The sequence below is a fragment of the Quercus robur genome, chromosome 5, assembly GCF_932294415.1.
Source record: "Quercus robur chromosome 5, dhQueRobu3.1, whole genome shotgun sequence".
In the NCBI taxonomy this organism is placed as follows: Eukaryota; Viridiplantae; Streptophyta; class Magnoliopsida; order Fagales; family Fagaceae; genus Quercus; species Quercus robur.
This window is the reverse complement of record NC_065538.1, coordinates 9,278,665-9,301,635: the sequence shown is the minus strand read 5'-3', so window position 1 is coordinate 9,301,635 and position 22,971 is coordinate 9,278,665. Positions and strand designations below refer to the sequence as shown.

Genomic DNA, 22,971 nt, shown 5'->3' with positions numbered 1-22,971 from the left:
CTTCAGGATTTTTATTGTAGGACAAATCATTGGTTTTCCTAGGATCACCATATTGTTGTGTTCTATATCTTCCGTTGCACTTATTGGCTTATTGCTTAATTGGTGTCATTAAATTTGTGAAAATATTTTGAATTCATAACTGGTTAATTATTTAAGTTGATCAATTACACTATAAATCATCCAAGGCTCTAAAAACCCTAACAATAACTTCCTTGATATTAACTTGTGCAACTTCTTTTAAATAAAGCATAAGCAATGGATGAACAAAGACTAATCAGCAACAAAATTTAGACTTATAATATGACTCTAATGCCTAGTCAATAGTCATAATTATATTCAGCAATTGGTGAAGCCCAAGTTAAAGCATTGTAGCCATATATATTAGTCATGAACATAGGGGAAAAGCCCAACATAACCACAAATGTACAAAGAAGAGAATAGGAAGAAAGAGAAGTCCTATGATTACATAATGGAAATAATGAATTACTAAAAGCAAGCATCTGGTTATGTAAAAAGCATAATAAATCAACAAAGACTAGCCAACAACGCGTATAAAAAACTATTATGGAAGATAATATCTTCGCGTAATCAAATTGAGCCATTGAAGCCCAAACTTCAAGCATTGTAGCTATATATAGTAGTCAAGAACAAAAGGGGGAAAAGCTCAACATATCCACAATGTTAATAAGAGGATGATGTGATACGTCCATAACATTTTCACAATAAAGTTAAATATTTGAATCCCCCTACCCCTAATTGTTGAATTATAAAAATTTTAAAATAATAATAATAATGATAAATACTCAAATCAAACTAGGGAAGGAATTAGAATTCTATCTTTGGAAGCTATTTGAAACTCAATTGGTTAGCGATTATTGGTATTTTCAAATGAGACATACAATGTTCGAATCCCCCTACCCCTAATTGTCAAATTATTAAATAATAATAATAATAATAATAATAATAATAATGATAAATACTCAAATCAAACTAGGGAAGAAATTAGAATTCTATCTTTGGGAGCTATTTGAAATTTAAGGATAAAAAATAGAAATAAAAGAGTAAGAACAAAATATAGAATTTTTTTTTTAAGTACTTTTTTTTTTAGAAGAAAAAAAAGTACTAAATGTTAAAGAATCAATTTTTTTTAGAAACGTCATATGTCAGGGGCCAACCAGCCATTATTTTTTTTTTCTTTTCTTTTTAAGCCTCCTTTTGACCATTTTAATTCTTATGAGTCCAAGTGTAATTATTGGGACCAAAGCCAACTATGAAAATTCACTTATCTAGAAATTTTATATATATAAAAGAAAGTTTTAAAACAGGAAAGGCAGCATAGGGCCCAGGGGGTTTTCTTAAAAATATAAAGTTAGGGTGCCTTTGGGCCAGGAGGGGCGTGCTAAGGTAGGTCCATTATTGAGCTATTGAAGCCCGAACTCAGGCATTAAATGCCAATAGTTACCATTGGAATAGGAGAAAAGCACAAGGTTAAGAATATTATTAGGATCGAAATTGGTTGGTTGATGTTTTCTCTATCCATTTTGCAGTTCAACTAGCACTTTAGATTGAGATAAATTAACTTGAAGTAAAGCACTCTACCAAAAAACAATGGCTTTGATGATTTTTCACATTAATTTAAAGTAATTTCTAAATATACTCTTGAAATACAAGAAGTCTAGTACATTAAGCACAATACAACACTCCTAAATATTCATGGAACATACAAACTAAATTGTATAACCCTGTCTCAGGCAGCTCTTCTTCCAGAACTTATGTGTTCCTAGTGCAACTTCTACATGAAAACCACATAGTTACATACACAAACAATACTTGAAATCCTAGACACAACACAAAGGTATTCAAACCTTGTCTGTGAAGTCCTACTTCTATGAACATATTCACTCCTATATCTATACTTTAAGTAACCATATCACATCCAATTCTCCAGAAATTGGTTGGAGTCATAATTTCTTGTACATGCCAGATAATTACATAAATCAAACCTTGTCTGTAAAGTCGTACAAACATGACAAATGCCATTCAATCTTCATTGAACAACCTACATCAGAAATTGTAGTGCATACTCAATTCCATGAACACAATCACTCTGAATATCTCTACTTCAAATGCTCATATCTCAAGCAATTCTCCTTTGATTTTTTGGGTACTTCCACATTAAACTTTGATTCAATTATGTATTTTACTCAAAACAGATTCAATATCGCAAGGGGCAACAGGCTGTTGAACTCCCATATATTAAACATTTAAGTTTGACCATGCCTCTTAGTACTTATGGCAACTCTTACTCTCCCAACGATATCTTACCTGACCAGCCCTACCCAATGGTACTGGTGGGTACAGATCTTTGCTCCAATTAACTGAAGGATTAGAACCAGCACTGCTTCTTGTGTCTCCATTAGAAACTACCATTGGTTTGCTATGAAACTGAAAATCCTCCATGAAATTCCTCTGCATACTATGTGAAAGAAACTTGCAAGCTCTTTGCTTAGCCTTGGTTGACTCTGTGAGAGTCATGTAGCTGGGTGTAAAGATATTCCTCTCCTCTATTGTGTCCTTCATGAGAGTTTCACTGGACATTAGAGTTGGAGATGCAAATGAGGATGAAGTTGATGCATGACTCTCATCATATAGAGATTCAGAACTTGGGGTGGAAGATGATGAGCTACTAATTTGACCAACTGTAAAAGGTTTAGCTGAAATCCTGGTTGTGACATTGTTCCTTTTTACTTTTACTGATTCATAATCTGAAGAATATGAATGAAAACTGACAACTTGACATTCATTTTTCCTTGACAATGGAGTCTGGTCTGAGAGATCAGTATGGAATTCTTCCATTAATCTGCTTTCCCATGGCTTGGCCGCCATCCAACGATCTAACCAGCTCCATCCTGTGCTGTTCATATCCAGCCTTTGCTGCTTGAGAGAAGTCACTGGCTTGTTGGTTCTTGTATTTGGACTAGCAGTCATTCTTGATTGCTGAAAGAAAAAAATTCAACATGATCAATGACTAAGTAAACATTTAAAATCCAATTGATAAACATAAATCTCTTTCCAGGAATCTTTAACTAGGCCATGTATTCATTTCATTAACTATCTTACCAAAGGAAAATAGTTGGGTCCTCTCAATTTAATTACCTGTTGAGAGCGGGAGTATGCAATTGCTCTCTCCCTCTTGACAGCTCCTTTTTGCCTCAGTTGTAGCTTTTCTCTAACTTCATCAATAGTTCCTGGACTATCACACCATCCTTGCTGAGGACAGTCAACATACACATTATTAACAGTGTATATTCACTAATTACATCCTCACAATAATAATATTATAAAATCTTGAAATAGCATATGATACCTCAGCCTGCTTGATGGGATCAGCAAGGTTGCAATGTTCATCCAACAGTTTTTGCACAGCTAGCCCTTCTGGGGACATCCTCACACTCCGTGCCCTTACTCTAGCCTGAACCCGAACAAGAGCCTGCATGCATCTTAGAGTTACAGCAGCTTGCTTCCTTACCTGCCGGCCACGAAATATGGCTTGAAGTCTCACCACTGCTTTCAAGGCCCTCAATGCCTGTCTTGCCTGCAATTATGTAATTAAGGCCACTAAACAGATGTGCCTAAACAGTATTTCAAAAGCACAAAAGAGGAATATAAAATCACATAAATGAGATTTACTTGATTACGGGAATTATTTCTGTGCAAAATAGTAAAAAAGAAAAAAGAGCAGAAAACTTCAACCAAGCATGTGGACAGTTAGAACAATGTGATCTACAATTAATGGAATCCTTCCCAAACAATTATCAAATCGTTTATAGGTATACAGAGATCACATAGCTGCAACACCCCAGTCCACACAGAGGATCATTGAGGAAGTTTCCCGGGCTAAATTCTTAATGGGCTGATACTTGGGATGGACTAATAATCTCACTCTTCGCTTGGTTGCTTACAATACAGAGGAATGCAGGACAATGCACTCCTAATACTGACTTTTCCTCTTGTTTTGTTTTGAAAGAGTGAAGAACCTGACTCAATAAGCAAAAGAATATTATTTTACCTATAATTGATGAGATAGTGACACTGTTTCTGGTGTAGTAGATAATCAAAAAGCAAACTCATACTATTTTTTTTTTCTTCATTTTCTTTTGTCACCAAACAGAAAGTCTACAAAGTAAACTGAAACAGACACCAATGCATGCAGCCTCCTAATATTCAAGCTTGGGCCCATTTTCCTTCAAAGTTGCTAAGGAAATAAAACTCTCAAAAAAGAACATGTTGAACCTATCTAGTGTTAAGATTAGATTACTTCACTGTGTGATTGAGCTCAAACTTCCAACAAGTAAAATTTGGAATTCAAAGTGACCAGAAAACCTCAACCTTACTAACTAAAGATACATTTACAGATATTCATTGAGCTCAATCAACTTTCCAACAACCTTTATTTGAATTTGCAGATGCTAAAAAGCATTAATTTTTCCTTCTAAAGGTAAATGGTAAAGCTTTTACAGATAAAAATTGAGCTTAATTCTATACTAAACACCCAAAATTGGATGCTATAGTGCCCAAAAATACTTTTCATCCAAGGTATAATAAATAAGTCATACTAGTCATTATATTTTAATGTGACAGAGAATTAGATTAACACATTTAAACTTCAGAGTATTGACATCTAGTGCTAAGATTAGAAGGTGCGGGATAGTAATTGAGATCAATTTCACAAACCAACATTATAATAAAGGAGAGCAGGCTATGCTGCTGAGCTACAAGGATCATGGCTAAAGTTTTACAAGCTTTGTCTGAAGCTTGTCTAAAAGAAACATATGATATCTACATTAAGAGCATCAAAAGGCTGTTTGAGTTCAAAATAAATAAATAAATAAAACAAAAAGTTAAAACTCACAGTAACTCATTAATATTTTCATAATCTATAGCTTCACATTCTATCTGTGAGCTACATAGTACTTAAAACTGCAAAATCAGAGACCTATTGACTAATAAGGAAAGATCAATTTATATATAACAGTTACTGATGATCAAAAACTGGTGTAAGATTATAATAATTTCTTTGATAGTTTTTTGAGCACATACTTACTCATCAGCTACCTAAGATTAGAACAAATAATGACTTAAAGACCTCAACTTTACGATCTACAGCTAAGTAGTTCCTTCTAAAAAACCGGAAAACCATGTCTAGATATTACCTTTCGGTAAGAATAAAGCAAAGAATATTGAGAACAAGCAAAATTAGAGAGGCCCATTTACCAGGAAGCCTCGAAACACGGTTTGGATGCGAATGGCAGCCCATTCTTGCTTGATCACCATGAAATTTTTTGGTGGAGCTCTCACCACAGCAGCCATGGCAGCATTGGAAGAATCTGACGCCTTGCCCTTCTTCGTACCCTCTGATGAGCTCCTCCATAGCCTCCATTTCTTCTTGGTACTCTTGTCCCCTACCACCTTGTCCTAAGAAAACAAAAACAGAAACAATGAAAACACAGGAAACGAGAGAAAAACATAAACGAGGAGTTCGGGTTATAAGTTTTGGCTTACATGGTTGGTTTTACTTGTATGGAGCTTCTTTAGACTTATAAGAGATTTTAGCCATTTTCCTGAGGCACCCATTTGAGTAAAAATCACTTGGAAACGGATTTGTGTTTAGAAAGCAAAGTGTTTTCGGAAAATGCTTTAGGAAAAACAAGAACTTTGACACTGCAAAGAGCGCTCTGGCTTAAGTTAAAGTGTCAAGAGTTTAAGACTTATTAAGATTTAAGAGTTTAATGGGAGAGAGTTTGAAATTTGAAATTCGAAAAGGTAAAGAGAGAAATAGTGTGAAGAAAAGAAATACTATAACGGATACTAAAGACTTTTTGGTATTTTATATAGAGATGCCGCTCCATGTAAGAAATATTCTTATTACTAACCCTTCAATGGACGAGCTTTGTGGTTCTTTGCTTTCCAACTTGTTATAACAAACAAAAGCTATAAATAACACGAACTTTCTTCTTTCATTTGAATTATGATCAGTTTTTAGTTGGATGATTTGACTGGGTCTACTAAATGGGCAATTTTTCTTCTTTTTTATTTCAAGGATGAAACAGTTGCCTGATTTTTTTTTTTTTTTTAATTTTAAAACAATTAGATATATCACCCTATCATAAATTAGATGAAATTATCTTGTGCTTCTATTTAACTATGAGTGGCATTTCGGTTAAACTTTTGAACAGTTCTTCAGTAGTTTAAAGTAGTGTACTAGGCTCTCACAAAATGAGCAGACCTCACACGTGGGTCTCACCATGGGCAGTGGCAGAGCCACATTGGGACCCAGGGGGCCTTAGCCCCCCCTATTTGAAAAAATTAGTATATATATAGTAGAGTTATTTTAATAAAGAAATATTATATTAACAATATTTTTACAATAAATCTTAAGTGGTAAGTTATTATTAGCTGTTATGTGTGCGCAAAAAAGTTATTTAGTTGTGAATTAAAATTAGAACTAATAATAACTTACCATTTAGGATTTATTGTGAAATTATTGTAAAAATATTGTAGATGTAGCACTTAAATAATTTTCCTTCACTACATAACCATGTATGTGGTTAAAATACTCCTGGCAAAAGCAGTTGTGTAGCTGTGTAGGCTACTCTTAGTTTCTCATATTTTTATTTGTTCTTAAAATATTAAAATAATCAATGTATCATAACATCATAAATGTATATGATTAAAATATATTATTTTTATCATTTTTTTTATATATAAAATAATATAACATGTATTTGGTTGTAGTTATAGCTTTTTTAATTTTTTTATTTTTTTTTTATTTATATTGAAATTTGAATGATTGTTTGTCTTTTATTTAAAAATCTTTAAATTATTAGTATTTTTTTAAAATTTTAGTCATCATATTTAATGGGTGATAATTTAATTTGAAAAATCTAGGTTCATGGACAAGTTTAAGAGTTGGTAATTCAGAAATAATACACTTTTGGGTTTTGATTATTAAATTGTATGTACATTACTGTTAGTATGGATATAATTAGTATATACACAGAAATAATTAATTGTCTAATTTTATGTTTGGCCCCCTCAAATATAAATCCCTAGCTCCGCCACTGACCATAGGGCCCATACCCTTTGTGAGAAACAATGTTCTAAGACTACTTAAGTTTTTTCCTAAACTTAAACAGAATTTGATAATGTGGTAAGTGTTAAGAAAAAGAAAAAGTTCTATCCTTGAAGCTTATTTTGTGTGAATAGACATAAAACTTAAATGATTTTCGGAAGGAAAGAAGATACTGCTAGAGTTTTTAAATGATGCATTCCCTTGAATTAGGATTTTATGTTAATATTGATTTTGATATGAATGTAATTAGCAATATGTGTAGGGATTTCAAATCTGAAAAAAAAAAAAAAAAGAAGTTATTCCTCATACCATTAAATCAGTTATGACTTCAATTGTATGCCTTGACTCAATGCACAAGAATTCGATTTTCAATCAGTCCGATTGTTTTGAAATTATCATGGAAACGTAGATGGAACAATTTCTTTGTTCTGTGACATTTAAATCCCTTTTTATCTGTTAGATTGATCGTAGTTTATCTTTAGTATCTTCATCATGTCCTTAGATCTGTTGTGTGAATGAATGTAGAGTTAGTACTGACAATTTCATTTTACACCCACATGGTTATTCAAAACATTTTAGCTATAGCAACTTTGTTGTAGGCCTTTTTTGTGTGGTTGAGATGCTAAAATAACTTTTGAGTTATTTTAGCATCTTTATTGTGAGTGCTCTAACCTTTTGGTCAAAATTTTAGGTGCTTCTTGAAAGCTTTCAAGTCTTTTAAAAGATGTTGTAAATTTCCGGATCTTAGCAATATTAGTGAAAAGTAAAGATAAAAGAGAGAAAATCAAGTAGAGGCTTGCATGGTTTAGTAGTGTGCCAACCTTTATTAGAGTGCCTGAGTGAATGGCAAAAATCTTCACTATTAGAGAATAAACACTAAGAGTTTTGTAACTCAACTAACACTTCATGGGTTTTTTAGTGAGAAGTCCAGGGGTTCAATTCCCCCTTCCCTCATAACTTTTGAATTGAGAGAGAGAGAGAGAGAGAGAGAGAGAGAGAGAGAGAGAGAGAGAGAGAGAGAGAGAGAGAGAGAGAGAGAGAGAGAGAGAGAGAGATTATAGTTCTCCAAAGAAAGGGTCTTTCTAATGAGTTTATAGTTTCTCCAAAAGAAACCTTAATTAGGTTCATTGAAATTTATAGAGCCTCCTATCCCATGTGTCTATGAGCTACCTTTGACCTGTTTTTTTTTTTTTTTTTGAGAATCTCCTTTGACCTGTTGAGAGCTATGTAATGTGAACTAAAAGATAATTAAAAAATAAAAATAATTTTTTTTTTCTTTTTCCTAAAGATAAATTCAATAGTTACAAATGAAATAGGAGATTTGAACTATGAGTGTCTCAATTGGAAATACCAAGAAATTCTAATTGAGCTATAAGACTCATTAGTAATTGCAAAAACATTGGCTAATTGGTTGAAAGCAATATACCTTAAATTGATCATCAGCAATGGCAATAAAGTTCCACAATTGAAGACAAAAAGTAGTATTATGTCAACCATGGGTGTAGTAATATTATTCTACTTTAATAAATTGCACTAAATTAGTTAAAATAGCCAATTAAGAGTGTAGTGATATTAGTCAACTTGATTTCTATGCGTGATCAATCCATCTTTGTACAATAAGAATAGCTTTAGAGGCTATTAAGAATAGCAAACTTACAAGAAATCAAATGCAAGTGTGTTGGGGATAGACACAAAAACAGAGGAAGAGGAAGAGAACGGAAATTTATTATATTATTGAAAGTACCTTTTAATTATGAATACAAGAACAAATCTTACAAAGAACATACCCACGCCACTGAACAGGGTTATAAAAAATTCAGGGGGAATAATTGACCCATCTTAAATTACATAAACTTACATAAATCGAAGGCAAAAAAAAAAAATTAATAATAAATAAAATAAAATCAGTATAGGTTAGTCCCTTTCTGTACCTTATTTTTTGTTTTTATGACACTACTAGAGGCTCACACTATAAGGGCACAAAAAACACCAATGGTCCTAAAAGTGCCACTAGCCCTGAACCTTTCAGTTCTAACAGACCAAAAAAAAAAATTTCACTTGTCGGTTTATAATCTAGTCACTAGTTGAAGCATGAACCATTGGGTTAGGAAGTCCCATACATGAAAGGCTAGGTGAGAGATGGATTTTGGGACTTGGTCTTGGCGATGGAATTGGAGCATTGTTAGGAAAGTATCCAGGCATGGTCCTAGGTGATAGATTTACATGTTCAAGTGCCTGAAATTGAAGCTGTGCTGAGTATTCTCGAACACACCCAATACGAGGACCAGCTCCACTACTCCATTTACGTGACAAACACTTAGCCAATTTGAATGCCGGAGCTTTCACATTGGTTCCTATTTCATCATGACAAATTGTGACATTGGCAGCCTCCTTGTTAGGCACATCAACATCTACTGATTCTGTGTAAGATGATTTGATATTTGTAGAGGAACCCCTCGTTGACTCCAACTTTAGTTCCTTGTCGGTCACTTTCAATGTTGGATCATCATCATCTATGGCACATTTCTGCAGTTCAATCATTCAGATGCACACAAATTCAATCAAACTCAAATGAATTTGTACCAACTATGTAACACCAATGTGACAGAGGATGGAAGAAATTACCTTAACATTGGTCAAGTTCACATGGTGCTCTTCTAGGAAACTAATAAACTCCAAGAAGTTCTCTTCCGTTGGGTGATAATGACCACTATAAGGCCATATAGCCTAACAAGATGAGAAAGTATACATCAAAATTTTGGATACGATCTCTTTAGAAGATGACATTATTGCATATTGCCCCTTAAAATTGCTTCTTTTGTTCTAGACATTGAGGACACATTCTGAACTATTGATTCTATGAAGAGTGTATATATATATATATATATATATATATATATTTGCGTGCAACCATAGATACCTCAAGAACCCCATTATGGGCCACCAATCTTCCAGCTGCGGTGGTGGCACCCCCTGCTAGAAAACTAGAGTGCTGAAATTGGCCTTTCTTCTTCTTCCCAATGTACAAGTTCCTTGTTGTGCTGAGGACAAATATCCACTTAGTACCATCATCTGTGTCCACTAACATTCCACTTTCTTTGTACACAAGCTTCTCACTTTCTACAATCACTTCATATGCTTCCCTCTCTTTCTGCCAAGAGAAAGTTAAAAGTTATAAAAAAAAAAAAATGAACCTAACAAGCCAACTATGACCACCATACTACCAAAGTCTAAAGGCCTTTTCTTCTTGTTATATGATAGATCACTCTGGAAACAAAAATCAAAAGAGGAAGAGCAAGATTATTACTTTCAAATTCAAGTTTGTTTTTAAGCAATGAAAAATTAGGAATATTATATGCCTCTATAATTCGATTGTACCATTTGGAAAACGATATTCACTCTGACCAAAATTTATCATATTCTGATTATTAATGTGAAAATGGTATTCAAAAATAAAGAGAATGAGTTTTATGTAAAAATTGAGAAAGGTCCTTTGTACATGCCAAATTGGCGTTGAAACATAAGGCCAGGTTTGGTAGCATCAATTATTATCCTGCCCCACAAAGTGTCTTTGATAAGTTAACAGATCAATTATACTCACTGGTCCAAGGTATCTGATGCATTGACGCTGCAAATTGGTCCTTGGGCACTTCTCAAGATTTACTTCTTTGCCATCTCCAACATCCAACCTTCATTTTTATGGTCAATAGTCAATACATTAAGAAATTAATGTAGTAAAAGAAGGCTAAAAACATCTTAAAGGTTGTTGGAGTTTTACCAATAGAAGAAAGGTTGGGAGCTCCCAGTGTCAAACCAAACATCATAATACAAGTGCAAATTGTGTCCATATCGATGGCGTGGATCAATCTGTGCAACACAAGGAGAAAATTTACATAGCTTAATCCATTTTCTTATGATTCCAAACCCCTTATTACACAAAGAACTTGGTCTTCTCTCATCATGCATCATAATTTTTCCTTTTAGAAAGGGCATTGTATGTAGACCTCAAAAGATTTCCTAATTACTTAAAGTCAATTTTTTTAGTCATCAAGTTAAGTCAAATTTTGAGTCAAATCTATAAGAATCCATGACTATAGGAAACAATCAATATTAAGGAAAAATAAAACATATGGAATGTAGAATGTGGACTAACCGCTTCAAGCCAGTGTCTTAAAGCTAATTTCTGAGCTTTTTCATTCTTGGACAAACCTTTACCAACCTACAGTCAACCATATGGTATTATACAGTATTCAATAACATACAAAGGAGTTCTTGTAAGACAATGAAAAATATGAATTTTAGAGTCTATTTAGATACAGTTTATTTTGTTGAAAACTGAAAACACTGTAGCAAAATAATTTTTAAATGTGTAAATAGTATCGTGGGACCTATTTTTAATAAAAAAGTTGCTAAAAAATGAGGTTTGTAGATCCCATAAACAGTGCACAGGATCCACTGATATTGTTGAAAAGTCAAATATTACTACTAAATAAAAAATAAAAAAAAGGAAGCGCAGACACTGGACACGCAATCCAAATACTACCTTACATCAATTTGCTGAAAAAGGATGCTCTCCATTTAAAATGAATCTATTTCATGATTTAAAATAAATATTTAAAATCTAAATATACATTTAGTGTCACTTTATACACCGTTAGATCTTGAAAATAAAATCTAAATCTATCGTGAAATAGACTGATTGCATTTTAAGTCATGGTCAAATAGCAAAACTAATTAAGCAAAGTTAAATATTTTTCAAGGTAATGACTTTTGTCTTAAAAAAAACGACTGAGTTGACCCCAACTGTTGAAACAATTGACTTGAAAATTTTTTCATCTATAAAATTTCGGCAAACCTAGGAAGCGTAAATGATGGTAATATGTACACACCTTGGCAGCCCTAGTCCTAGCACGTGCCCATCTTGAGATAGTAGTTTCTGATCTATCAGACTCAAAGAATGATATTGAGCTATGCCTAAGACTTGCAAAGTCTATTGCCTTCCACCTACAAAATTTATAAAAACAAAACAATTAGACAAAATAAAATTCTGAATTGGAAATATAAGCTGTAGGTAGATGAAACATAGTTTTGTTAATAGAACAAACCAGAGCTCCTCAACAACTACAGCACAATCTGCTAGGTTTCTTCTAGTCCGGTAACTCTTATAAACTTTCTGCACCTTAATTGCAGCTGCATTATGTTCACTAGTAGTCCTTGAAGAAATCCGAATTTCAGGTTTAGGCAAAGAGACCGCGGGATACACTTTATTGCTTGAATCATTGGTATTTTCCTCCAAATCAGAACTATTTTCATCCAGCAACACTTTCTTGAAGGAAACAGTTGTTTGCAGCCTTAACCCTTCCACTTTCCGCTTCTTGGATCTTCTAGCTATCCCACTTTCCTTTTCTTCAATAATCATGCTATCTAACCCCTCATATTTATCAATGTCACTTGGATCATCTTGCTTGAAGATATCCTTCCTTTCCTTGGACTCACAGTTGATGAATCTTACCATTACTTCTTCTTGCCTTACAGTCTCTATAAATGATGATGAGAGAAAAGAAAAGGGTATCCCACTAGTTTTAAAGCAGTGAGGCTATGAGTGTGTGAATTTTGACAGATCAACCTGCTCGACAAGTTATGCAAATGAATTAAAGTTGCAAGCTCTTCAAGAATTATAAAATTGTATTTTTCACTGAAATAAAAATGCAGTCATGTTTAAAAACACAGCAAAGGAGGAAAAATGTTTCATTTTTCTTAATGCCATATTATTTTCATACTTAGACTATAACAAGAATCCAATCAGCTTCTATCATCACATGGATTCACAGGTATTCATGAGAGCTGAGAAATAAGTTTCATGATGGTATGCACTCCAAAAGCAATCAAAATTTATTACTATTTTTATTTTTTAAAATATGTTTCATTCTAAGAATAACTCACCACATTTAATTTTTTGGTTAAAATATGCTCCATTCTAAGTGTTAAGATTTCTGAAAATGTTAAGAATAATGTTTCATATAGTTACATGTTTCAGAACTACACCATGATTATTTCTACAGCCATTACTCTTTAAGTAAATAACACAAAAAAGAAATGAACAATTAAATAGAACTTTGAGATTCGCACCTGAAGATACAAACTCAGGTCGTTCAGAGTTCTTGTCTGAGGTATACCTCTCCATTTCTTTTGTGAAAGTGTGGTGTGTGTTACTGTTCTAGTTTAGTTTTTAAAATATATGACCATTTCCCTCCTTTATATATAATACTATGTATGCTTTGAAGTTGCCAAGAAAGTGTAGTTCACTGAGCTGGTACCTTCAAATACGTAATAGACAAAGATCGCAGAAAATATGGTAGTCTTTGAAATTTTGTTCTCATCAAAGCAAGTTGTCATAGAATGGGATAAAAAAATCGTGTGACTTGAAAATGCCACAAGTGGTTTGAACTTGAAGGGTTCAAACTTGCACACATTTAACCTTTATTGATTTTCTTTATTTGGAAAAAATAGGTGATAAACACTTAGATTTTGTTTTTTCATTCTACACCCAACTAAAATGTAAGGAAGAATCTGTCAAATACATAATAGTATAAGTTTTCTTTGTAAAGACCAAAGTTTGTTTTCTTTCACTTCTTAGTTACAAACAGGAATAGGAAAGAGACAGAGAGAAAGAGAAAGGTTGTCATAATTGTCTTAGAAAGAATGTTCCAAGAAACATCAGCAGGTGAAGTAAGGGTTGAGAAACAGAAAGCAACGACCGTGAAAACAATAAACTACTATTCTAAATATAGGCCTGTATGGAGGGGCAAAGATCTTGTCAAGTCTTTATCTATGCACAAACTACACGAAAGCTATATTGTAGCCACACATCTATTGGATTTTGTCGGACTACTATCATGTCGGAGAGTATAACTTTTCTTTAGTTGTATTCAATTTTATGTCTATTGTTTTGATTTATCATTCATGATGAATGTATAGAAACAAATCCATACGTACTTATCGTGTTGTCAAATTTGATGCGATATGTGAATGTGCAAATTGGTATAAAAATCTTCCATCGACCAAGTGTTGTGTGTATTTTATTTTTCTTTCTCTATAAAATACCGAAAGTTCAAAAAAATAAAAATCAACAAAACATATTGTAGTTGGGAGTACATATTAAGTCAAACGTCATGAATAGGAGGGAGGATTTCCATTCTACAAACTGGATTATATTGGTGATGGTTATATTATTGAAGCCCTACGTGTTGTTTTCGTGCAAGTGTAAAAGCATGTGTATTTTTGAACACTTCAATGCCGAAATTACAAAAAAACAATGTGTTTATATACACACGTGAGTGGAAATTTAATACGTAAGAAAACAAATTGAGTTTTTTTTTTTTTTTAATAATAAAATTTGATAAATTAATACTAGCTACATATTTAGGTCCAAATCTATTGAGTTACGTTTTAAAATTAAATGATGCCATGTTATATTAATTTTTTGATCTAGCACTAAAAATATTTTTTTTAAAAAAATCCCTTGATCCCTTGAAATCTCTCAAGGTGTTATCTTCCCCCAACAATATGTACATATGTATTAGTTAAAAACATCATTTTTTTTTCTTCACGTCAAGAGGTTATCTATGCAACCAAAGCAACTTCATTAAATCCCTTTTGTCAATTTTTTTTTTTCCCTAAGTCATAGGGCAATGAATTTTCCAAGAAATTGATGTTTTCTTGTTTCCTTAATTTTATTTTTTATTTTTTGTTTTGTTAATGTTGAATTCACACAAGTCACATTGTGGTTGTGGGTCACACATTAAGCAAAATCACCAATAGCACCTCCTTATTTGTTTTTCAAAGTACTATTGGCAATCGAGGACGGCAGGTAATATTCAGTGTTTCCTTGTAACACAGCAGCGTCACTTTCAACTCATCTCCATATTAGTTGAAAATAATACATAAAAACTTACAAAAAAAGTTAAAAAGTAGAAAATTGAAATCTTTCCACACGCTTTGTGGACGATAATGCTTCCCCCCCATAAAAAACGTAATTGGATAAATACCTAGTCTCTCTTTTGACTAAGTATTCACCGACCAATTAAGAAGTAAAACATGTAGGCCATCATTTGTTGGTTGTTATACAGATTCAGATAGAAATATTTTCTATACGTGTTGGTAATAATCATTATGACCAAATTAGAAGTAATATGAATTAATAGATAGTCATACTTGTTTCTAAAAAAAAAGAAAAGAAAAAAGAGAGGAAGATAGTGCTCACATCTCGTATTTAATAAGTAGCAATGTGAATATCAAATGTGCTCATAAGATTAATATTCTAAATTATCATGTAGTTATCTTTGAAAGAAACTTAGTTTTTTTGTTTTTTAGAGAAAATTTTGTTTTAGTTTTTTGACTTTCTATACGTGTTGGTAATAATCATATGACCAAATTAGAAGTAATATGACTTGATAGATAGTCACACCTGTTTCTCAAAAAAAAATATATATAAAAATAAAGAGGCAAAAGAAAAGCAAAAAAAAGGAAGATAGTACTCACATCTCGCATTTAATTAGTAGCAATGTGAATATTAAATGTGCACATAAGGTTAATATTCTAAATTTTCCTGTAGTATTCTTTGAGTACTACATGAAAATTTTGTCTTTAATTTTTAGAAAAAAATTTTGTTTTATGTGTTTTTCTTTTTTTAATAATATAATTATTACACTAAATGCAGGAGGGATTTGAATTATGGTTTTCCTTATAAAAGAGACCAAACAATTAATACCTCCAATACAAACCTCTTAGAGTTTTCATATTTAAAGTGTTAGGTTTTTTATTGGCAAATTCCATTACAATGTAAAATCATTAAGTGTATAATGTTTTACACAATGTCCATGATCAAATTAAGTGTGAAAATACAATTCAAAAAGAAGACTTTCTGTTAGGTTTTGACGGCCACTTCATCTAGTCTCCATCAATCAACATTCAAGAGGTCCCAATAGAGATATTCCAATCCATGTTCAATCAGTCAATTGAATGAAATACAGTTTTCAACAACTATTGCATGCAACTTTAATCCATCAAAAGTCGTGAAACTCAAATTTTGACGTGTTTTGAATTAAAGTCTTTTTTTTTTATTATTATTATTATTAACAGTGTATCCTTAAGAGTTTCAACCAGAAACTAATCACTGTTCACTTGAAGTAGGACCACGAAGAGGTAAAACAATAGCCCAAAAAATTCTTTTCAAAATGCAAATAGTAGGACTCGAACTGGTTTCAATAGAGATATTCAATCCATGCTCCATCAGTCAATTGAATGAAATACAGTTTTCAACAACTATTCCTTGCAACTTTAATCCATCAAAAGTTGTGAAACTCAAATTTTGACGTGTTTTGAATTAAAGTCTTTTTTTTTTCTTTTTTTCTCTTTTTTATTTATTTATTTATTTTAGTGTATTCTCAAGAGTTTCAACTAGAAAATAATCACTATTCATTTTGGGTGGGGTCACGAAAAGGTAAAGGATTAGTCCAGGAAATTCTTTTCAGAGTGCAAGTAGCAGGACTCGAACTGAGGAGCACACCCAATTGAGCTTAGTACAAATACTTTGAAATCGAGAATTCAACCAACTCGGTCCACCTTGGGTTATTTTGAATTAAAGTCTGCTACCATGGTTTTCGAACCCTACTTGCATAACATATTGGTGATCAAGTGTGAAACCTTAGAGCCACCAATCTAATGTGTCATTGCAGATTTGCAGTAATCAATGCTTCAATCCTTGAAGTAGGCCAAAAGTTTTGGCCAGTAACATGTACGGGTAGACGTTCTGAAACTTAATTGTATTCGTCACATCAATAAATTCATCTAATGATGATGTGGCTGCATGTGTACGTGATTGAATTGTTACAATTGTCATCGCATAATTAACTTAATTGCTAATTAACTGATTAATTAGTTGTCTAATCAATTTGGGTTCTAAACAAAAATCCTCAATTAGTATCACTCTTCTAGGCATTCCTAGGCTCCCAGATTTTCCCTTTTCTTATAGGAGATCGATCCTAGTCCTACTGAGATGCTCACCCGTTTTACTGGGACACCTTCTACCTGTGTGTTTGGTCCTTATGTCCCCATTGTCTCCTTTTCTGATGAGTTCCCTTTTACCTGTGTGTTTGGTAAGTTAGTTTGAGTGTTTTTGATATAAATGTGAGTGAAAAAATGTGTTGAAAAGTATGTAAGATTGTTTAAAATGTGAAAATGTTGGTTAGAGATAACTAATCAAATAGGCCCTTAATCTTTTTTTTTTTTAATGTTTTTAGAAATTTTTTTTTTAATTTTTTTTATGTGTCTGTATGTGTGCTCTTTTCTTGTTTCTTTTCTCTCTCTCTTTTTTTTTTTTTTTCATTTAAAAAAAAATAATAATACAATTGTTACACCAAGTGTGGAAGAAGGGGTTTGAATCACAGTTTCCCTTATAAAGGAAACCAGACAATACAAGACTCTTAGGGTTTTCATATATTTAGCTTTAGGTTTTAGATTTGCAAATTCCATGACAATGTAATAATCGTTGAGTCTATAATTTTTTATACAATGTTCAAGATCAAAGAGTGAGGATGAAGTAAAAAGAAGAATTTGTGAAAAGTTTTTATGCCACTGGTTCAAGTCTCGATCGATCAAGATTCAATGTTTTGACAAGTATACAATTGATGCACAATCAATCAAAAGGCAATTTTTGATAGCTATTCCATGATTTCCATTGCAACTCAATCTATTGAAAATTGCAAAATCAAACTCTGATGTGTTTAGAATAGATTTAGGCTAGAAAGAAGGACGATTTTACCAAGATAGATTGTCCAGATAGAGAATAGTACCATTCCCACAATGATTTTATTAACTGAGTTCAATGTCAAAAAAAAAAAAATTTACATCATTGCAAATAAAAATGTGATTTAGTGGAATTCCTCTTCTTTTAAGTGCTAATCTTAAGTTGCTTTGGCCAAAAGCCTAATAATTCAACTAACACTTTTTAGTATTTATAATAAAGACACCCAAGATTCAAATTCTCATACTCTCAACTATCTAATTATAAATAAATAAATAACTAGGTTATGATGGAATTTAGTGCATTAGTGTTGGTATGATCGTACTTAGGGCTGAGCACAGACACGCCCATCCCTACCTAACCTTTCAAGTCTGGGTTTGGCTTACTTCTAATACTTTTTTAACTAAAAGTTTCCTTTTATTTTAAATATACAATGACAAGTGGTAGTGGATTTTAATCTCCATTTTTTATTTAGTTAATGGGTGATATGAAAGTTTCTCATTAGAATAAAAGGAGATTTTAGTTAAAAAAGTACTGGAAGTAAATCAAATCCTTCAGGTCTTGGGTGGGTAGAATATTGGAAACTCGGGTTGAGTTCTGCCATATATTCTGGTTTGCTTCAGGTCTTGGGTCACTCTCGAGTCCAACCCGACTCGCCCGATTATTAAAAAAAACATAAAATATTTTTTTGTTGCCGTCCATGATAGAGGTCTTACGTAAATAAAATTGTATTAAGGCTTTTAATTTACGGCTGGGACTCGGAGATGGGAATGCATATACAAGTAACTTTTTGCTATTTCAAGAGGCTGCGTGTTTAGCTTAGTTGAGTTTGCTTAGTTGACTTTCATTAGGGGTGTGATTGGTGAGATTTTATATAAGGTTTTTTTTTTTTTTTTTGGATAATTACAATATGTTCTTAACCCGCGGATCGAACCCCTTTTCCCCCTAAACCCTTAAGCACTTTGTGCATAGAGATGTGTCATTTCAGTTATAAGTTAATTTATTTGAATTAAGGTAGATATGAAGATTAACTATTGTTAATAAGAAAATCAAGCAATCTAAATGTAATCTAAGAATTAAGAGTAATGTTAGAGATACAAACTTTTTTATAAAAAATTTTCCAATCACTGATGTGGTGAGTTGTTATTGGTTAATGGAAAAGTGATGACAATGATGGACTAGGATAAAAACTAGTAAGAAGTTGACCACATTAACAATTTGTAAAAATATTGTAAAATAGTCATAGGTTGTAAAATGTTGTAAACTAGTATTTCAGGTTTTAAATTGTTGGTATATTTTATAAATAAAATTTGTCACGTTTAAAAATAGCATGGCATGATCAATATTAAATTTAGTTATAATTAGTTTAAACTTTTTAATATTATTGTAAGTTGTATGATGATTAATGAACCATTTGACTAATACACTATTAAAAAAATATTTTTTTATTAAAAAAAAGAAAGAAAGAAAGAAAGAAAGAAGTTAACTCAATCCAGATCCGATTTACGCACCAGAGACCCAACCCCACCCAAGTGTGTGAATTTTGGGTGAGAGAGAGTTTGGGTCAATTCTTTAAAGTTGAGTGTGGGTTGGGTCTGAACTCAATCTAGATTATACTCAGCTTTTATTCGGCCCCTAAAAAAAAAAAAAAAAACTGAGTTTCTTTGCTAACATTGTTTCCGTTTCAGAACACATTTGTGCACAATACAAATAACTATCTTTTTGAGACCATACAAATAACTATCTTGATAAAAATTAAAAAATAGCTATGGTTCCGCTTTAGCTTATTTAGACCTTGCAGCAGGCATAATTAAAGTACTTTTTTGGGTTCATACAAAAAAGGCCTAACAGGCCAAATTATGTGCGCAGAGCCAACCCATTAATGAGCATAGGCTTTTTTGTTTTAATAGGATGTGGGCATGGCCTTTAATTCTAAATACCGGACAACAAATATTTCAAGGCCCACTACTTTCGAATAGGACGAGATCCGATTTGTTTCAGCTTTTGGAATGAAATCGGATTCTATTCATTCATGATTCATCTAATCTAATTATTATTATTATTATTATTTTTATATAAAATAGAAATTCTATTTTAACTTAATAATTAATAAAAATTAGTAATAATTGTTTTTCGAATTTACTTAGGAATTTTTTTTCCTAGTCCTACTGTCCTAGGACTCTTCTACTTAGTTTTATAAGAACAACCGTCTATGTATTATATATATATACACAAGAGTGTCTCCTACATAAGCATACTTCAACAACGTCGTTTCTTCTCAAATTTGAGTTGTTCTATGCTATGTTATGGACCGTATATCAGAATTGCCAGAACCTATTCTACAACACATCCTCTCCTTCCTTCCATTTAAACAAGTTTTTCAATGTGCAATATTGGCCAAAAGATGGAAACATGTGTGGTCGACATTCCCAATTCTTCGGTTTGATCAAACCTATTTCAACTCGTTATCAAAAATCGCGAAAGGCCGGGATGTCTGGTTGAAGAGAGGGGACTTGTACAGTTTTGTGGAGCAGAATTTAGAGAGCCGACGAAAGCAGAGGCTTCTTGTAAAGAATTTTACACTTAGCGACCGCTTGGGTAGACAGAAATCAGCGTCTCGCGTTGACCGTTGGCTTAGCTTTGCACTTGAGAGTAACGTGGAAGAGCTGAATCTTGATTTTGAAAGGTTTGCTAGTGTATGTTATTGCTTGCCTCAGAGTGTTCTGCTTTCTAAATCATTGAGTTTGTTAAGTTTACATCGCTGTAAGTTCGATACAAGTAGTACTGGTGGTCTTATAAACATGTCCTCTTTAAGAAAAGTGTGTTTAGTTGAAGTTCATATGGATAATCAGTTTTTACAAAGCCTAGTTGTTCGGTGTCCTGCGCTAGAAGACATGAATTTGAAATGGTGTTATGGTTTGAAAGGTATAGAATTGTCATGTCATCATGGATTAATGGCTGTTGGCATTGAAGAAAATCGTGACCTCGAGAGAGTTGAGTTGGAAGCACCAAATCTTTGTAGTGTTCATATAGTTCAGACATCATGTGAGATTAACCTGGTCCATTGTAAAAATCTTAAGAAGTTAAAGTTACAAGCATGTATAACAGACGATTGGCTCAATGACCATCTCTCTGAACTTCCACTCATTGAGACCTTAGAACTAAACTGTTGCTCTCTGCTGAAGAGAATAGAGATTTCAAGTGATCAGCTAAAATCATTGGCCTTACTGGCTTGCTGGAATCTAGTTGAAGTCAAGCTTGATGCTCCTAAATTATGTAGATTCGATCATTATACTCGTTCTGTAATATCGTTATCATCATTGAATGCTTTGAATCTGTCGGTAGCTACTTATGGCATGATTAGTCCTGATGTTCCTTGGAATGTTAAGAAGATTGAATTCCTCTCGAAGCTGAGTAATTCAAAGTTATTGAGTTTGTCACTTCAGTCGGCCGAGGTATTTTTGATTTATTTTTTTACTAATCTTCCTCATTGATTTCTTTTGTATTAATTTTTCTTTTCTTACATTTGTTCTCTTGAATATCAAATATTAACATTTATTGTAAAAGTCTAATTTGTTTGTTTGTTTGATTTGTGAAGAATGCGATTATTCCAAAAAGATTGAGAAAAACCGTGTCATCACCAGCATATAATGTCAAGCACCTGCATTTGATTTTATCTTCTCCACTGTCATTTACAAGATATGCAATTGGCGAACTTGTGGATAGCTTGCTCTGGATTTCTCCTCTTCTGGACTTCCCTGACTATAGAAGCCGGCTCCATTTATAAGCCAGATGATTATGACAAAATATCTTTCAAGGTATTATATTTATTTATTTCTTAGAATCTTGAATTTTGCTCCCTATTTTTTGATTGATGAGGATGCTAAATACTGCTTTGATTGCTTTAAACAAATTCATTATTGTAAAAGATGATTCTTGTTATATGTTTTTACTTCTCATGCTAAGCAGGTTTCTTTTTCATGTGGTAAGGATTTTGGTGTAGTTAATAGTTAGGGAAGTCCTTATTGTCTAAATGTTTGTTATTTCTATATATGATGCCTGTTTAAGGAGAATGGTCTGATAATTTTATGGTGAAATCTTGTTATTCCCCCCCCCCCCCCCCCCAACCCCCAAAACATGCGCAAAACAAACATAACATCAAAATTTGGAATTTTATATTTAATTATAGACAAGGTTTTCACTCCAAAATAATTTAGAGAGAAACCCTTCAAACTATTCATATATCTTTCTATTAGATGTGAATTTTAAAATTTTAATCCGTTGGATTGCATGCTATTTATGTTAGTAACACGCATGTCAAATTTCATTGAAATAGGATGTTATTTATTATTTAATCAATAAACTTATTTTTTATACATAATTTTATATTATAAAAACTTGAAATATAAACATTTGATTGATGATATAGCTATTCATATCTTTAATTTTTTTTTTTTTTAAAATTTGCAAGCATTGAGGATATAATAAGCACATACAATCTACTAGTTTGATTTTTAAGCAAATATGTTCTATAATTGAAATTACTGCAACTCCTTTTTAGGCTTCACCTAGGGGCACTACGACAATGATCCCTTGATCTACACAATCCAGAACCAAAATACAGATTTTAGTGATCCAAACTTTCTTTTCTTTCTGTTTTTTTAGTTACGCTTTTCAAAATCGTTGTAGTTTTTGCCTTTGTTCAATTCCCCATTGGATGATTGTACAGAAAGCAATAAGGATGGAACTTGATAGCAAAATCTAGAAACCTAATTGCACTACTACAGGAAAATCATAGCAATTTAGTTTGTATCGGCATAGAACTTCCACTTTTATGAGGTGTAGGTGAGGTTATGGCAGGTACCCAATTTAGCAGTTTAGATTCAAAGTCAAAATTAAAAATAAAGGAGAAGTCTTTGTCTTTTCTCCAAGTAATTGTTGTTCTCGTGTAGAAATTTCCCAACATGAGTATTTTAATAAGTTTTATCATTTATGAGCCCAAAACTTTGTATCATCAATCAAAGGGTCAGCCATA

General features: G+C 32.5%; 3 protein-coding genes across 3 annotated transcripts; 1 reads left to right on the top strand and 2 right to left on the bottom strand.

Annotated features, from left to right (window-relative positions):
* Positions 1-1,630: 1,630 nt before the first annotated feature.
* On the bottom strand, positions 1,631-5,930 carry LOC126725073 (protein IQ-DOMAIN 6-like). Its single transcript, XM_050429572.1, has 5 exons — positions 5,563-5,930; positions 5,275-5,475; positions 3,368-3,595; positions 3,157-3,270; positions 1,631-2,997 (listed from the first exon to the last, which is right to left on the bottom strand). The coding sequence occupies exons 1-5, from the start codon at positions 5,632-5,634 to the stop codon at positions 2,284-2,286; spliced, it is 1,329 nt and encodes a 442-aa protein (XP_050285529.1). The 5' UTR covers positions 5,635-5,930; the 3' UTR covers positions 1,631-2,283.
* A 2,921-nt stretch (positions 5,931-8,851) lies between these two features.
* Positions 8,852-13,351, bottom strand: LOC126725072 (IQ domain-containing protein IQM1-like). Its single transcript, XM_050429571.1, has 9 exons — positions 13,262-13,351; positions 12,238-12,758; positions 12,022-12,136; positions 11,286-11,351; positions 10,911-10,999; positions 10,734-10,821; positions 10,053-10,283; positions 9,758-9,859; positions 8,852-9,658 (listed from the first exon to the last, which is right to left on the bottom strand). The coding sequence occupies exons 2-9, from the start codon at positions 12,645-12,647 to the stop codon at positions 9,206-9,208; spliced, it is 1,554 nt and encodes a 517-aa protein (XP_050285528.1). The 5' UTR covers positions 12,648-12,758; positions 13,262-13,351; the 3' UTR covers positions 8,852-9,205.
* Positions 13,352-20,242: 6,891 nt separating this feature from the next.
* Positions 20,243-21,723, top strand: LOC126727758 (F-box/LRR-repeat protein 25-like). The gene is made up of 2 exons (XM_050433677.1): positions 20,243-21,391; positions 21,535-21,723. Exons 1-2 carry the CDS (start codon positions 20,243-20,245, stop codon positions 21,721-21,723), a joined length of 1,338 nt encoding a protein of 445 aa, XP_050289634.1.
* The last annotated feature ends 1,248 nt before the right edge of the window (positions 21,724-22,971 follow it).

Bases quoted from the DNA above. Each gene is read 5' to 3' on its own strand.
- LOC126725073 (XM_050429572.1), bottom strand. From the start codon at position 5,634: ATGGGTGCCTCAGGAAAATGGCTAAAATCTCTTATAAGTCTAAAGAAG. The intron at 3,271-3,367 runs GTATCATATGCT...GACTGTCCTCAG, and splicing joins ATCCCATCAAGCAGGCTGAG to CAAGGATGGTGTGATAGTCC. The intron at 2,998-3,156 runs GTAATTAAATTG...TTTTTCTTTCAG, and splicing joins CATACTCCCGCTCTCAACAG to CAATCAAGAATGACTGCTAG.
- LOC126725072 (XM_050429571.1), bottom strand. From the start codon at position 12,647: ATGGTAAGATTCATCAACTGTGAGTCCAAGGAAAGGAAGGATATCTTC. The intron at 10,284-10,733 runs GTGAGTATAATT...TTCTCTTGGCAG, and splicing joins GCATCAGATACCTTGGACCA to AAAGAGAGGGAAGCATATGA. The intron at 9,659-9,757 runs GTAATTTCTTCC...ATTGAACTGCAG, and splicing joins TGAACTTGACCAATGTTAAG to AAATGTGCCATAGATGATGA.
- LOC126727758 (XM_050433677.1), top strand. From the start codon at position 20,243: ATGGACCGTATATCAGAATTGCCAGAACCTATTCTACAACACATCCTC. The intron at 21,392-21,534 runs GTATTTTTGATT...TGATTTGTGAAG, and splicing joins TGTCACTTCAGTCGGCCGAG to AATGCGATTATTCCAAAAAG.